Genomic DNA, 16,325 nt, shown 5'->3' with positions numbered 1-16,325 from the left:
GAGGAGCAGTGTTTTGACAGGGATGTAGCCTGTTCACATCCCCAATCAGCTGAGGAAATCCTGATACAACTGCTGCCCAAGTGTCAAACATTAGGACGTTCTGTTAATTAATGGATTATGTCCAGTTATACCTTCATAGGAGCAGTTGTTGTTGGAAGCCTGTGACAGCTGCCTGATCTCCTCCAGCAGGGAGGGGTTGGTCCTGGAGGAGCAGTGGCTGCTCTCCTCTTCGTCCTCCTCCTCAGTTTCCCCAGGATCCGGTGAGTTCTCCATCATCTCGACTATCTCCTCAATGACCTTGGAGAGAGGGGCAGAGAGAGAGAGCAAGAGGGTAAGATAGATGGAAGGATATTGCAAGATGAGTGGATGGACGGGAAAGAGATTAGGAGATGGGGTAAGTACACACACATCCATAACAGTCCATTTGTCAGTAGAGTGTGGCCGCTAAAATGCCAATAGCCTCCTTTACAAGTGTACATATCATACTTAAATCCATTATTGATGTCTACACAGGCTTCAGCATGGATGGCTGAGGCAGAATTGTATTTAGGAGACATCTATCTAGACTCGTACAGCACGATATAAAAGCAGTCCAACACCCCACACATGACAGGAGCAGTTCAACAGGACATGATAAATAGCATTTTCCAAAAAACTATGCAAGAAAGAAAGACTAGACATGTACATAGTTTGGAACTTTAGAGGTAATACATACACACATATCAACTTTCTTACCTCCATGACTAGCAGGGTGGAAGGAGCTGGAATCAAAATGGGAATGTCACATCTAGCAATGCAAGTATTGTCTCTGGGGTTCTTCATGGGTCTATTCTTGGTCCTTTGCTGTTTTCAATGTCACTTTGTTTTGCTGACAATACAATATATTTGTGTAAATTCATCACACAAGAGGCTATAATCTAGGGTCGTCTATCTAAACTCTTGTACCAGCATGATATGCTAAGAGCAGTCCAACACTGTCATACATGACATGAGTAGTTTTATTGGACATGATAAAAAGCCTTTTGTAAAACAGTATGCATTCAAAAACAACTGCACAAACACAATTTGGTTATGTACTTTGGAAGTACATACACAAACCATCAGCATTGTTAATCCATGTAAAGATTACCTGGGTAGAAGGTACTGGAGCTATAAAAACAGCAATGTAAGATCTAACAACATTATAATTGTCTCTGGAGTTCCTCAGGGATCTATTCGTGGTCCCCTTACTTTGTTGTGCAGACAGTAAGATCCTTAAATTTACCACACAAGAGACAATATTACAGCAACCTGTCAACTCATGTATGCTAATATATGCCTTGGTCTCCAGTCATCTAGATTACTGGAACTCCTGATCATTGGATCACCACAGAAATCAAATGCCTCCCTTACTATCTCCATTCTATCTTCCCTGCACTAGTCAGCATGTGGCATTTCAAACTGATATTCAAATTTCACTGTACATTACATACACTGCACATTATTAATCCATGTAAAGATTACCTGGGTAGACAGTACTGGAAGCAAGAGCTATGATCAGAATTGGAATGTCACATCTAGCAAAGAAAAGATTGTCTCTGGCATTCATCATGGCTTTATTCTTGGTCCTTTACTGTTTTCAATTTACTTTGTCATGCTGATGCTACATTTCTCTATAAATTCATGAGAAAAGCGACTAGAAATATAGTTGGTTCTGACCAACAAAGATAGAGTCTGAATGGAAAAAGCACTACTTCAAATACTGCATGATGCTTGAAAAGTGGAAGGTAAAAAAAAAAACCTGAGCTTCACCCTGAGATGAATCTATGTTACAAACTGCTTTCTTTTTCTCTTTATCACAAACAAGACACAGACAAACTGTTTGATCTGTGAAACACACACACACACACACACACACACACACACACACACACACACACCTGATCAGCTGTGATGAGAGGCTCCTCGTTCAGGCAGTTGGCGTTGTCGTTCTTCTCATTCATCTCCTCCTCCTCTTTTTCGTGGATCTGCAGAATGTGGGACAAAACATGAGAGGCGAGCAACAAACAGATGGCTGCTGCAGTGTAGCTTACTAAGAAGAAGAGGCAAGAGTCAAAAACTGTCTATCCGCATTAGAATAACAAACTAAATCCACAGTCATTTCCCAAAAGAACTCGATCAGTTCCTGTAGAAGGAGACATCAGTCTGGGATTGCACTTGAAAGTCTCATGCTTAAATATTTTAAAAGGTTTACATTATTCAGTATCACTTTAAAAAACAATTTCCTATTCCATTTGTAAAACCGTTTTAATAGTTTATAGCTTATTTATTTGCAATATTTGACTTTCATACTTTTGATAGTGACGTCAGTACATTAATCAAAATTTGAAAATCTGTGACTTAGGGATGGTGACGTTGGTCTATCAGTGGAAACTGACTCTGTACAAATATTCATGGTTCCAAGAGGATGAATCCTAATGATCTTGGTGATCCGCTGACTTTTCCTCCACCTCACTACGAGCTTGACATTTATGATTTTATGTGAAATGTCCCCACAACTATTGGATGAACTGTCATGACATCTTGTACAAACAATGGTATTCCTCTCTCAGGACGAACTGTATTCAAAATGTCGATCCCTTAACATTTCATAAAGCACAAAATTAGAATTTCTCAAACACCTAAGTGTACCTAATGCCTCCAAAACTAATGGCATTCCCATCAGCCTCAGTTGTACTTCGTGATTTTTGCAAACGTTAGCATGCTAACATGCTAACACAAACATCAACATGTTAGTCAGTGTAAACATGCTAGCTCGGTGGCTTAGCATTTAGCTCAAACAAAGCAATGCTATGCCAAAGTCAGTGTTGTCCAAGGTACTGTAATTTAGCAATTAATTTCAGTTACTAGTTACTTCTCTCAAAAGTAAGTGAACTACGTTAGTAATTACTGCATATAGAAGTAATTAGTTACTGGCAAAAGCAACTTTTCATTATTTTTATTTTAAATGTCTGCTTCTATTCTCTTATTAATGCAGACACAGCTTAATTATATTAGTGTAGCTATATTATTTCACTAACAACAAATTGTTAATACTTCCAACCACCAGGGGGCAGCAATGACTAGTGTTCCTACCCGTAAGCTACACTTTAACTGCCTCAGACAGTAGAATTTGATAGAAGACCACAGTGTATGCTGGATATACATGTCAACAAAGTGTTGCTACAGTAGTTAACAAATAATATGAAATGTTACAAATAAATATGAAATGTTACAACCAACATATCACGTCCTTCGTCGCTTGAAATGTTTTGTGTGATCATATAAGTTGGTGACATTGGATCAGAACCCAAAAAGACTATTAAAAGAAGAAGTACTGATTCAACTTCTTTACACAAGCAAAAGTGAAAAAGTACAGGCTCTGATAAAGTATTAAAGTGAAAAGTAGCCCTCTAGGACAATTCTACCGACTGTTTCTGTGCAAAGCTAACTAAAATCTCTTTGTGGTTGAGTCTCCCTCTGTCCATTTCTTCTTTTTACATCTTTTTTGTGTTGTTAGGTCTTTTATATCTTGTCACATCTTTTTTCGTTTTCATTTTGTTTCATCCTGTTTGTCTTGTTTTGCCTTTTTTTTGTCTTGTTATCTTTTATGTCTTGTTACCTCTTACTTTTTGTTATCTTTTTCCCAACTTGTTACCTCTTTCTGTTGTTTTGTTAAATCTTTTTTGTCTTGTTGCATCTTTTGTGTTTTGTTACGTCTCTTATATCCAGGTACGTCTTTTATGTCTTGTTACTTCTTTTTTGTTGTCACATCTTTTACATTTTGCTACATCTTTTATATCTTATGTGTTACATGTCTTTGTCTTGTTACGTTTTTTACGGATTGTTATGTCTTTTATGTCTCGTGACCTATTACTTCTTCTTACCTTTTTTTAAAAACATCTTTTCATCTTTTTATGTTGTCTTGTTACATCCTTTGTGTTTTGTTACATCCTTTATATCCTGTTACATCTTTTTTTTCTTGGTACATCTTTTACATTTTGTTACATCTTATATGACTTGTTACATCTTTTTGTCTTGTTACATCTTAACATCTTGTTACCTCTTTACAACATTTTGTTACGTCTTTGTCGTCTTGTTATGTCTGTTGTATATAATATGCACTGATGGATTCACCATGGAATTGTTTCAACTAAAGTAATGATCCTGTTTTGAAAATGGAAGGAGTAGAAAGTAGAAAGTAGAAAGTATTTCTGTTCAAATGTAGGGAGTAAAAGTAAAATTTGTCAGAAAAATAAAGTACAGGTACCTGAAAACTCTACTTAAGTACTGTAACAAAGCATTTATACCCCATTACTTCCTACCTGTGAATTTTCGTCTCAATATACGAATGTCTACAGGGCTAGAGCTGAGTATTTATGCAGCATGATAGTGAGGCAATTCATAAAATATTTGCCATTTGCTAAAAAATCCATGGTAAACAGCAAGCATGTGTTTTTGTTTCTGGTATGTTTGAAATAAACAGAGGAACATGGTTAGCATAAGCAATTAAGGGCAATGTGGTGGAAGAAACAGAAGTTTGCACTCCTGCAATATCTACAGAAGAAGAAAATTGCTTTGCCCTAAAGGGAAGCCGTCGTTTGTGAACTTTTTTACCAGTGTCCTGCTTTGGTATAAGACTTTTAAATTAGAAAGAATTCCGACATTTCGACTGAGGGCAGGCTCTAGCTGAATATGAACAACCCTCTCCCTCTGGGGCGTAAACGTCTGCTCTGGCCCTGACCAGCAAAAACATGGCCCAGACTGCTAAGTGCCTGCTGTCCAGTTGAATGTGACAGCCAATTAAGGGAGGAGGAGGAGGAGGAAGACCAGTCAAGGTTGGTCAAGCATGTCTTCAAGTGTCAGCATGAGATTAAGCCTCAGAAAGAATGAAGCAGTTAGCTCCTCAGTTTGGTACGTCAAAATGAAAAATACTGACACACTGTGCACTTTCATTTACAGCCTTTTGAAAGTATAGAAACAGCAGCATATTTCCTCCTATAAACCGGTGGGACTGACATTAGTGAACATTTGTTCAACCATTTGTAGCCAGTATAAATACATGTGAGCACTACATATTCCTCCTGCTGCAAAAAAGATGGAAGACCCGACTGTGAGAGCAGTTTTCTGGGGTGGTGAGCCTGTTTTCTGGGTCAGAAAAAACATGCTCATTTGGGGATAAAACAGCTAAATAAACATTACAGTAAATCACAGAATCAGTTGTTCATTTGAGGCACTTCTAATGCAGTTTCATACCTTTAGCTTAATACCACACTGTGCAGGACATTGCTTCAAATAACATTCATATGGTTTGCAGCAATGGTACTAAACTACACCCAAAGATATGCAAAGAAAATGCAAACTGAATACAGGATTTTCACTCTTCTTTTACTTAGCCAGGTCTTCTGCTTTACGTGAGAAAATAATTTGCTGTATTGCCCTGTTGTGCAATTACGGTCTTCTTGCAATTTTACATACTACTGTGTTTTATTGTTCATCTGGTCTTTTGTAGCCAAACCACTTCTACTCTACTGAAGTTGCTTCCCTTTTTGGAATTAACTCCTCCACCATAATATTGCCGTCATGACAATATGAATTTATTGTCATTGCCAATACTTCTATTTTAGTTACTTCTATTTTTATTCTATTGGCACTTATATACATTTATTCCATATATATATATATATATATATATATATATATATATATATATATATATATATATATATATATATATATATATAATATATATATGTATATACACATACACATACATATTTCATTTTATATTTAATCTTCTATTGTTTTCTGTTATTTTTATTATATGTTACTGTAACTTTGGAGCAATCTTATCTTATCTTACTCTTGCAAAATTACCATTATCCTGATATGAACCTTCTAACACCTTTTGTCAGAAAATCATGTAGCTAAAATTTCTATAAAACCAATTTAAAATTCATAATTCCAAAATGAAAAAGTAAAGTTTACTATGGGGATGTAACAATACAAAAAAACGTGATAATAACATGATAAAAAAAGGGCATGATATGATATTTATTGTGAAATTAAAAAACAAACAAAAAAAAAGGACGAGTTGAAATAATTATTTTTATAAAATTCCTGGGGTACAGCATTTTTTTGTTTTCATATAATTTGTTTTACCTTTTAACTTAAACTGCTTCTGCTTCCCTTATTTAATAAAATAAAATATAAGTAGCCAATGTATTCTAATCGGAAATTCTATGTGGCCACTGGTGGTGGTTTTAAATCCTCCATCTCCCATTTACCTCAAAGCAAGACATTTGAGGACGTCATCTTGAGCTTTGGGAAACACTGATCAACATTTTTCACCATTTTCTGACATTCTATAGGCAAAAAACTAACTGATTAATCAAGAAAATAATTGACCAGAAAATAATCATTAGCTGCAGCCCTGGTACATTTTATCTATTGTTAGGCCTGATAAGATCTAAACCAGATAAAAGATGTGGAGTGACGTACCTCCTGGTCAGAAAGGTTCCCGTTCAGTCCCTCTGTGGCGGGGCCGTCCCAGGTGGAGATGTAGTTGTCAGTTAGGGCGTCCCACACACTGCAAAACAACACACATACACACACGTGCACACGTGTAAGCAAGGGAAATTTCAGGAGCTTCAAAAACAAGCATCAAAACACTATTTCTGGCTTCAGCTCTGAAGGCTGTCTACTATTTTAAGCACCACCCGGTGTAGTTAGACAGTTATATAACAGCATTAAACTAGAGTTTGGTGTATTATCTCCTTGGTTATAAGGCGGTCCTCTCAGCCTCGTCTTCAGCAGCCTGCAACTCAGTCAATATTTCTATGTGTCAAGTCAATGATGGTGGTTAATGTGCAGAGCTGGAGGCTGCAGAGGAACAATGCACAACAGAAAAAAACACAGCTTACTACTCAGTAAAAGGTATCCTTAGCAGAGATTTAGATAAAGCTCCTCACATCATTGTTCCACTGGTGTGGAGTGTAACCCAGGGCGAGCGTCTGTCCAAGGACAAATGACATCAAACTGGGAGAGAAGTCTCCTTTGTGTTTTTTCCTCCTCCACTCAGAGGATGGCTCAGGCCTGCTGCCCTGCTCCCAGTGGCACTGCCCACGCCCGACACACAGTGGACACCATTCAGCTGACAGCTTACCTCACCAGCCGTGCGTGTGCGCCATGGCCGCATGCACCAGCACATGAACAGATAAACAGGAAGAAAGTTTCAAGAAAAAAAAAAACCCTAAGCTGTAAAAAGTGTTGTCATTGTCATTTCTAAGACACACTTTCCTCATCAGAGAATTAATTCTGAGCTAAGAAGTTTTAAATATTTATGAAGTTAAATAAACGAAATGCTATAAAACTGAACCCACATATTCAGAGGGCGCTGCAGCGTGCTACTGCTATCATCATTTACACTTAAAAAAAAACTTGATATATAATACCATGTTTATGGTATGTTTAGTAGGATACAATCCATCTTTGTTACTGTACTTAAGTGGTATTTTCAGGTATCTGTACTTTACTCAAGTATTTTTTTTTTTTTTACTTTTACTCTCTACATTTTATCACAAATATCTACTCCTCACATTTATAAAACAAACTTGAAATTTTAGTTTTAATGCATATGTGGGGAATTATGTATTTTATTTTTTTAATTTTTACGTCATTGTGCATTGCCTTCCCAACACCAAGACAGATTTCAACCTAAATGGATGGGACCATTAGGAGGATATAGGGAATCAGCTGTTGGTGTATACATCACTGTATATCAAGCACGAAAAAAGACAGAACATGACAAAAAATTATGTCACGAGACAAAAATGAAGTGACAAGATGAAAAATGACATAGCAACATAATAGATGTAACAAGACAAAAACCTATGTAAGCTCACACTTCCAGTTGCTAGTGCAAGTGTTTTTTCTAAAGCTCTCATTCCATCTCAAAGAAAAGAAAAAAAAAATAGAAAGCAAAACCAACATACTAATCGTACAAAAGTCATCACATGTGACTACGTTCAATAATTTAACATTTTGGGAAATGTCACTTTCTTGCTGAGTTAGATGTAGCCTACATCTCTGTAAACTTAACATAAGGCTACAGCCAGCAGCCAGCTTCCAATAGTAGCCTGTGTGAAACAGCTAGCTAGGCTCTATCCAAATAAAAACATCTGATTACCAGCACAAACTGACGATATCTGTTGTATCTTGCTTGTTTACTCCATAGACTGAAGTGTAAATATGAAAATGTTTGGTTTTACAAGGAGTTATGCAACACTATTTCTTGGCAGGGGCCAAGGTTGGTAAGCAGATATTTTTTAACTTCTGGACGCTGTTCCCCCTGTATCTAGTCTTTATGCTAAGATAAGCTAAAAAAATTGCTAGCTTCAGCAGACAATAAAATTGGTTTTGATTGTGTTTCCCTAAATGTCAGACTTTTCCTTCTCTTTCAAAAGGAGCTGAACACTTTAAAGGGATAGGTCAGATTTTTTGAAGTTTGGTTGTATGAGGTATTTATCCATAGTCAGTGTATTACCTAGATGTCGACATGCCCACACTTTGGAGGAGCAGCGGGAGCACCAGTGAAGGAGGATAAGCAATGTACTGCTGTGGACAGGGTCGGCAGCAAAACGTGTTTTAGTCATGTAAAAAATATATTTAGAATATTTTGCTGCTTTACTTTGCCATCACACAGCTTTTCCCACTGGAAACTGCCATTATTTAAGCCATTGTACTATTCTCTCAAAAACCTCCAGACTCCTTTGGCAAAATCAATAGTTTTACCTCGCAGAACATGAGAGTTGCTGGTCTACCACTGCCTCGATCAGTTAGTTAGTCTGTGTTATTGTGTGACTTTGGTGTTTTAAAGGGTGAGTTAAGATTCACTGAAATCACAACAAACTAACCAGTCGAGGTGGCATTAGATCAGCATCTCCCATGTTGAGGAAAGAAAAAATTATTGTTTTACCAAAAGAGTCTGGTTGACTGGTTTATATAATGGCAGTTTCCCATCAGTTATCTGAAAGCAAGGTAAAGGGATGAAACTATTGTAAATAGAACATACACTTAAACTGATTGAATATTTAGGTAGCTAAAATGTACATTTTGCTGCTGACTCTATCCACAGGAGTACTTTGCCTCACTTCCTATTCTGATGCAAGTCAACAATCATCTACTGTATAATACACTGACCATAGATACATACCTCATATAAACCCAGTTCAAAAAATCTAAACTATCCCTTTAAATGAAGTAAAAACCCACCTCATTAAAAGAATCTAATCAGTAATAACCAGTCGTGCAAACCACAACAACAACACAGGAACAGCACAGACTGCATGCATAATACAAGGACACGATTTGGTCATCTGGCCAGCAGGAACTGGAACTCCATGTTACAAAGCTGTCCTGCTGTGTTCGTTGGCTCGCAGCCACTGACGGAGGAGAAATCGTTCTGTTTAATATTCTACTTCGCCGTCAGCTTGTCTGCCTCACTCATATCTGCGTTTATAATCAGGCAAGTGCAGGGATTAGACTGTTTTCAACTAAATATCAGATTTACATTGTTCACGATTATTTCTGTTCATCTGTAAGACTCTCTGGTTTTAAATGAGTCACCTTAAATGTTTCCTCACTGTTACGAACATCAGGGCTGTCTTAGTGCCACTAAGGTGAATAAATATCCGGTGGTTGAGACTCACTCGAGGTGATTTAAAGTCACAGTATGGATTGTCACTGGCAAGAACTGTCATGAAAAGAGGAGGAGGAACAATGAGACGTTGTTAACGGGACAAAAGCTCCAGCAGAGGTGGAGAATTACAGACCAACTCAGTTCTCAGAAATTCTAGAAAATCTATTTGAACAAATACTTGATAGTTTCATAGAAAAACACAACTTACTTAGTGATCATTAATATGGCTTCAGAGCAAACAGTTCTACCTTAATGACAGTAATAGAGCTGGTAGAAGAGATATCCACTGCAATGTGGAACAAGGAAAATACTGTGGTTTTTTTATGGATAAATAAAACATTCTATACTATTGATCACAGCCTATTAATGGAAAAAAAACTAGAGTGATACGGTATTAGAGGGATAGCATACTCATGGAGGTTACCATGATAATAGATATCATTATGTACAAATAAATATCAGATCAGTTTTGATGAATGTGGCCTGTGGGGTCACCTAAAGTCTTTATACAGTATGTAACTGATATCTGTACATTGTCTAAATTGTTAAAGTTTGTTTTATTTGATGATCACACTAATATATACTGCTGTCTGGGACAGGAATTGAGTCTTGTTGAGGCAACAAAACTACTTAGTTATGTTTGGGCAACAAAACTAGGTGGTCTTAGATCAGGCAACAAAACTACTTATTGTCCCATTTGTTACCTGATGTGTGGAGGTAGGTAAAACTACAAAACTAACACAAATACAATTTTCATGCCGCTGAAGAGAGCTGTAAGAATTAAGTAGATCAAATTATTATTAATCAGTCAATGCATTATTTACTGATTTGAGAAGAAGTGAATGTGAAGCTTATTAGAACATGTTATGTAAAAAGCGTAGGTATAATAAGTTTAAGCTTCAGCCTACACCTTTTCAGTCAGTATATTTATTTATCTTACATGTTGTTACTTATTTACCTTTCTGTGAAAATGTTAACTAGGACCAAAATAGGTGACTAAATGAAATAAAAAAAAAAAAAAGAACACTGTACATGTGACCTCACTATATCTACACTGGTCTCCTTATCTGAGCCACAACACATCAGCGTATGGTACTGTATCTTGGTCCTTACATGCAGATTAGTGTAGCATCCACCCACAGTCCTGTGTTCTGTGCTCAGTAATCACTAATTCTAACAGCAATTTAATGTTTGAAAAACCTTGTGATTCTTTTCCAAAACCTCTCCTCTTACACCTACAGTCGGACTATTTTTAGCACGATTCATATCCACACAGTGTGAGGACGTGTGTGTTTCCGCCTCAGAGCCTGCGAGCAAAGGGAGGAGGATCTGGCAGTCAGCTGGTGGAGAGACAGAGACAGACCAGCAGAGCCAAAGCCAACTGAGGCGAACAACGCTGCACATTGAATAATTCAACGTGCAGCCTGACTGTGGTGCTGCTGGGGAGGGTGGGGTCATGCTGCTGATTGACTGGTCGTTTGGGATGTCGCGGTCTGTGTGTGGAAATATTTGTGTGACGTGCTGGGCTGCAGAGCCACTGTTTTGTCTCTGAGAGTGTGTTGTGAGTGACCTGCATAATGAGTAGGCTAGTGTCCAGCAAACATAAAGGGTTGTGAGGAACAATATCTACTTTATATGCACTGGGAGTATGTTTGTGGTACTTTACTATGTCTATATGTTTGTGGTCATTTTGGTAAATATATTATATTATAGATGGTCTAAGGTGCATTACACAGCCCAAATGCAACCAAATGCTCAAAAGTTTCAAGATTCAAATATACATGCAATAAGTAAAAGTTTTAGTTCAGTTTTCTGTTAGCTGAGACCGGGTTTCTGAAAAATCTAAAACTATTTAAGATACATTCTGTATGTTTACATTGGTGTAAAATAGGAATTGGGAGAAGTTAGCCTTTCTGCCAGAAAGCCTTTTGGAAATTAGGTGATATAGTATAAAGAGGGACCGAGTCCATGTAGGGAGGAGGTTGTGGTGGATGAATAGGTCAAACACAGGACAGGACTTTCACCCAGGAGACCAGGGTTCATGTCGTGTGAAACCAAGACTCAATTTTGACTTCCTATTTTTAGACTTTGATGATTGATTATTTTTATTTTCTTTAAAAAGATATTTTCAGTTTTCATTCAGTGTGGTTAGTTTTAGGCACCAAAACTACTTGGTTAGGTTTACACACCAAAACTTGGTTACATTTAGGTACAAAAACACTTGGTTACTGCAGGTTTAGACACCAAAATGACTTGGCTAGATTTGGACACCAAAACTACTTGGTTAGGTTTAGGCACCAACTAGCCTTTGCTGGGTTTTGGCAGCAACACTATTTGGTTAGATCTAGGCACCAAAACTACTAGGTTACAGTAGGTTTAAGCACCAAAACCACTTGGTTAGGTTTAGGCAATAAAACTACTTTGCTAGATATAGGCACCAGAACTAAGTGGTTACAGTGGGTTTAGGCAACATAACTATTTGGTTGCAGAAGGATTAGATACCAAAACTACTTGGTTATGTTTAGGCACCAACTAGGCCTGTTTAGGCAATAAAACTACTTAATTAGATTCAGGCTCCAAAACTACTTGAGTACAACATGATTAAGTAACAAAAGTACTTAGTTAGGTTTTGGCATCAGAACTACTTTCTACCTTTCTGGCATAAAGGTTTTCTGCCAAAAAGTCTTTCTGGCAGAGAGCCCTGAAGTCTAACTTGTCCCATGAGCTGTAACATGCGTAGGATGCTGTTGGGAATGTCAAGTTATTTCTATTTTCAACCCAAAAATACTGAAAATTATAATGCTTTTTGATGGACTTCAAGTGCTGTAATTGCCAGTTTAGGTTTGTCACACAGGAGACTGAGCTGTATCAGACAAATTAAGACCTCAGCTTTGACGGTTCTTGAATACTGCATTTTAACAAATCAGTGGACCTTGTGCTATGAATGTTTTGTCAGACTGTGGGCTATTACTGTAACTGTGGCCACTCACTCTTCGTCCTGCAGCCTCTCCTCATCCTCCTGGTTATGTGACTGGTTGCGGATAGGTGCCAGGCCCTCCGTCTTGGTGTTGTAATTGTGGAAGCAGACGTTGAGCTTCTCGTCAAACTCATTGACCAGGTCCTCCATCGACTTGAAGCTCATCATCTCAGAGAAGTTCTCCAGCTCAGAGAAGTCCTCGCGGGTGATGGAGGCCAGGGGGACGGTGGTGGTGGTGGTGGGAGAGTAAGGGGAGTGGTTGAGCGCCGGGTGGTCCAGCTCGTCCATGCGGCATGGCCGGAGGTCGTCAAACTCCTCATCTAGACACACAAGAGGGGCTTCCATGGCGTCCCCTGTCTGTTAATCCGCGAGACCTGCACAAACACAGTAGTGGTGATATAGTGTTTAATGCATTAAGTTTGCTACATCAGCATGATCTTTTAAGTTTCATCAGCATTCCTTTAATGAGGCAAGGCTACTGCTGCAGCAAATGTGTTGAAGAAGAAAGACAGGATCAGACAAAGACGTCTGTATCTGTCCCCATCTGGTAAATTGACCAATATCCCTCAAGGATTTCTCTGGCACCTCCTAAATCCCGCCTGCCTCACCTCATGTGGAATGGCACCATGTTGTCTAGACAAAGAGGAGATGGAGGTAGATGTGCCAGAAGGGGACCAGGTCCCAAAGGGAACCTAACCAGTTGGCTTGACTGGTAAACCACAGTTAATTAAGTACCTCTACTGGGAGTTATTAACTGATGAGGTTTCCAAGATTCTGGGACATGAAATCATGAGAACATTTGTCAAAGTACCATTATATATTGGAGTATTATTCTATTTTTAGTGTTTTGAGGCTAAATAAGACATGGCTGTAAAAATGTATCCTTCACTGTCAGATAATTAAAATGCTGCTCGGAGAATGATTCTAATTTAGCAAGATGGAGTCATCTTCCAGTCTCAATTAGGGCTGCAACTAAAGATTATTCTCATTATTAATTCATCTTCGAGATTCATCAATTACATGTTTAGTTTATGAAATGTCAAAAAAATGTGAAAACTGCTCATCACAACTTCCCAGAGCCCAAAGTGATGTCTTCAAATTGCTTCTTTTGTCCAACCAACAGTCCAAAACCCAAAGAAAAATGAATTAAACAATTAATTGATAATCAAAATAGTTTTTTTTTTTTTTAATTAGTTATTTAACGCAGCTCTAATATCAATGCATGCAAGCATGTATATGTATGTATATTTCTCATTGTACATTTTTACAGAACTGAACCTTTACAGCTCTGGGACAAACTTTTAAAAAATGCTTCAAAATATATTTGGAAAGGTAAGAAAACTAAATGTAGCACATTACAAAGAGACAGAGGATCAGGAGCTCCAAATTTAAGTTTTACTTTTGTTCTTTTGTTTTAACTTTATTACCTCCCTTGTGCATTTGGTTTGGGATGTCAAATAGCACAGCTTGGACACCACTGAAGACTGTTAGCTATACCCTAAGGACCTCATTCCTAGTGTTTCAGCTGTTTGCCCATCCCTTGTTGGTCCTCTGTTTGTCCTCTCCCTGTGTTTGTGTGTTTGTTTGGGCGTGGCGCTTCAACTCACTCCTGCTGCCAATCCACCTGCACACCTGCGACCCATCATCTCATCAAGCTCTGTTCTAAAATTCAATGTTTGCCAGATTGTGCAGTTTGCCAATATACTAACACTACAGACAAATGAAAGTCAGTGTGTTCTCGCGTTCCTGAATCCTATCTACCTCTGTTTTTACCTGAGCCTCAGGCTTGTTACCGTCTCTGTTTGCCCTCCAGCTAACACCTCTCTCTAGCTGTCCAGCTCCACCGTTCACTGTGGCCAAGCTCTCCAAACGACATCTCATCAAACTTGATAAAACTGCACTGAACTGATGCCAGCTGCTGTCTGAGTTCTGCTTTTGGGTCCAAAAACTAACAGAACTTAATACGTTTAATACCAGTTTGTTCTATGTCTTAGAAAGATATGAAGTTTCTAAAGGGATAGAACATATTCATAGTTTCTTCTGTTCAATAATATACTGAATAATTAACTGGTAGACATGTTTCTTTTTTCTCACAGTGGAGTGACAGAGGAGTTCCAACACTCTGATCTTACTGTGTGCACCCAGGTGAGAATAGTCACACAGCAGCCATTCAGCTATTTACACCCAGCATCCTAGCTTAGAGCGACAAAGTCTCTGTAGAGAGGATCTTGTGGTGGATGAATTGGTTGAATGCAGGCCTCTGCCCTGGGAGACTGGTGCAGAGTCCTCTGTAGTGACTTTTATTTTTTTTTACTTAGTTGACCAATTGACCCTTTGCTAAGCTCCACCTCCAACAGCAACTGTCCAATCATATCTTAGCAACCATACTAGAGCTTACAAGCTTTCCATTTCTCCACATGTTGATGTGGTGTGCAGGAGTCTCTGAGAGGAGCGATACTCTGCGTTAATGAGTTTGGACGGTCACGTCTTGTCTGTAGTCTTTTAAAAATGTAAAACATAAGAACACATGTGTGACAAATGGATTAAACTCTGTCTTCATCTGCTCTTACATAAGCTGCAAATATTTGTCCAGCTAACTAAGACTAGCTTACTAGCTGCAGTAACTTTACCTCCAGCCAAACTTGTTAGATACCACTGCATCTGCATTTGTTCTGTGGGGGTTTGAGGAGGAGGATGTGGGCTGATGCAGAATCAAAGTGGGTCAATGACGATGCATCTCCCAGGTCCAAGCTGAGTTAACTTAGCTCCTATCCCAGCTATCTTCTGCGACCATGGGCTGGCTGTTCTGGCTGGATGACCTGTCTCACAGTCCGCTGCACTGACCTAGTCCCTGCGCTTCCTTTTCCAACATTAATGAGTGTATTTCTGTCATCTATCATGTAGATATACCCGCTGTCTTTCACCATCTGACCAATGTTTGCTGAGATGTAAACTAGCTTTAGTCTCAGTTTTTTAGCATTAACATTATATCATGTGCGTAGCTGTCAGGTAACTTTACATTTACACTTTCACAGGGTTCTTGTTTTAAAACATGTCAGATCTTAACATTAAAACAGACTTTTCAGCCGAGTCAAGGAGTTAGCAGTAGCTTACATCAGCCAGCTACAATTACACATAAAATCTGCTTGGAAGTCATTATGTTAGCCGACAAAATCCACTGTCATCAGGTAGACAAGAGCAGCTGCTTTTGTTTACGTCTCAAAAGATTCAAAGACCTCATGTTTCAACAATTACCATCAATTTTGATGTTATAGCTGCCACAGTTATCACTAAACTACATAAATGCAGTGTGAGAATGAAAAGTTTGACAGACTTAGCAACAGTAACTAAGGAGGGTGGGGCTTAGCGAAGGATCAATTACTTTTAGTTACATTATAGTTTTCAGTCATGGTTTGGTTAGCTTTAGCACAGGGCCTGACCAATACTGGATTTTTGGGACTGACACCAATAGTGATATTAGGGAGTAAAAGACATTGCAAGAATATATATAAAACTATAGAACATATACATACACAGACATTTTTTGCATTGATCCCTTAACACTAAACATTATTGGCCAAAATGACATCAGGGCCCATAAACAGTAAATGTTTACTGGTATTTTTAATC

At 38.3% G+C, this 16,325-nt stretch overlaps 1 protein-coding gene across 1 annotated transcript in view; it reads right to left on the bottom strand.

Annotated features, from left to right (window-relative positions):
• The window catches only part of fez1 (fasciculation and elongation protein zeta 1 (zygin I)), a 33,621-nt gene that overhangs the window by 12,168 nt on the left and 5,128 nt on the right, over window positions 1–16,325 (bottom strand). Inside the window, exons 2-5 of the mRNA XM_084730669.1 lie at window positions 12,709–13,069; window positions 6,520–6,607; window positions 1,920–2,006; window positions 132–297 (exon numbers count right to left, since the gene is read on the bottom strand). Coding sequence (XP_084586795.1) covers window positions 132–297; window positions 1,920–2,006; window positions 6,520–6,607; window positions 12,709–13,040 — 673 coding nt within the window. The 5' untranslated portion in view covers window positions 13,041–13,069. The remainder of the gene's footprint in view (window positions 1–131; window positions 298–1,919; window positions 2,007–6,519; window positions 6,608–12,708; window positions 13,070–16,325) is intronic.

Source organism: Lutjanus erythropterus, chromosome 11, assembly GCF_056507025.1.
Source record: "Lutjanus erythropterus isolate fLutEry1 chromosome 11, fLutEry1.hap2, whole genome shotgun sequence".
Classification (NCBI taxonomy): Eukaryota; Metazoa; Chordata; class Actinopteri; order Lutjaniformes; family Lutjanidae; genus Lutjanus; species Lutjanus erythropterus.
The sequence above is the reverse complement of the archived record's forward strand: the minus strand, read 5'-3'. Positions and strand labels throughout refer to the sequence as shown.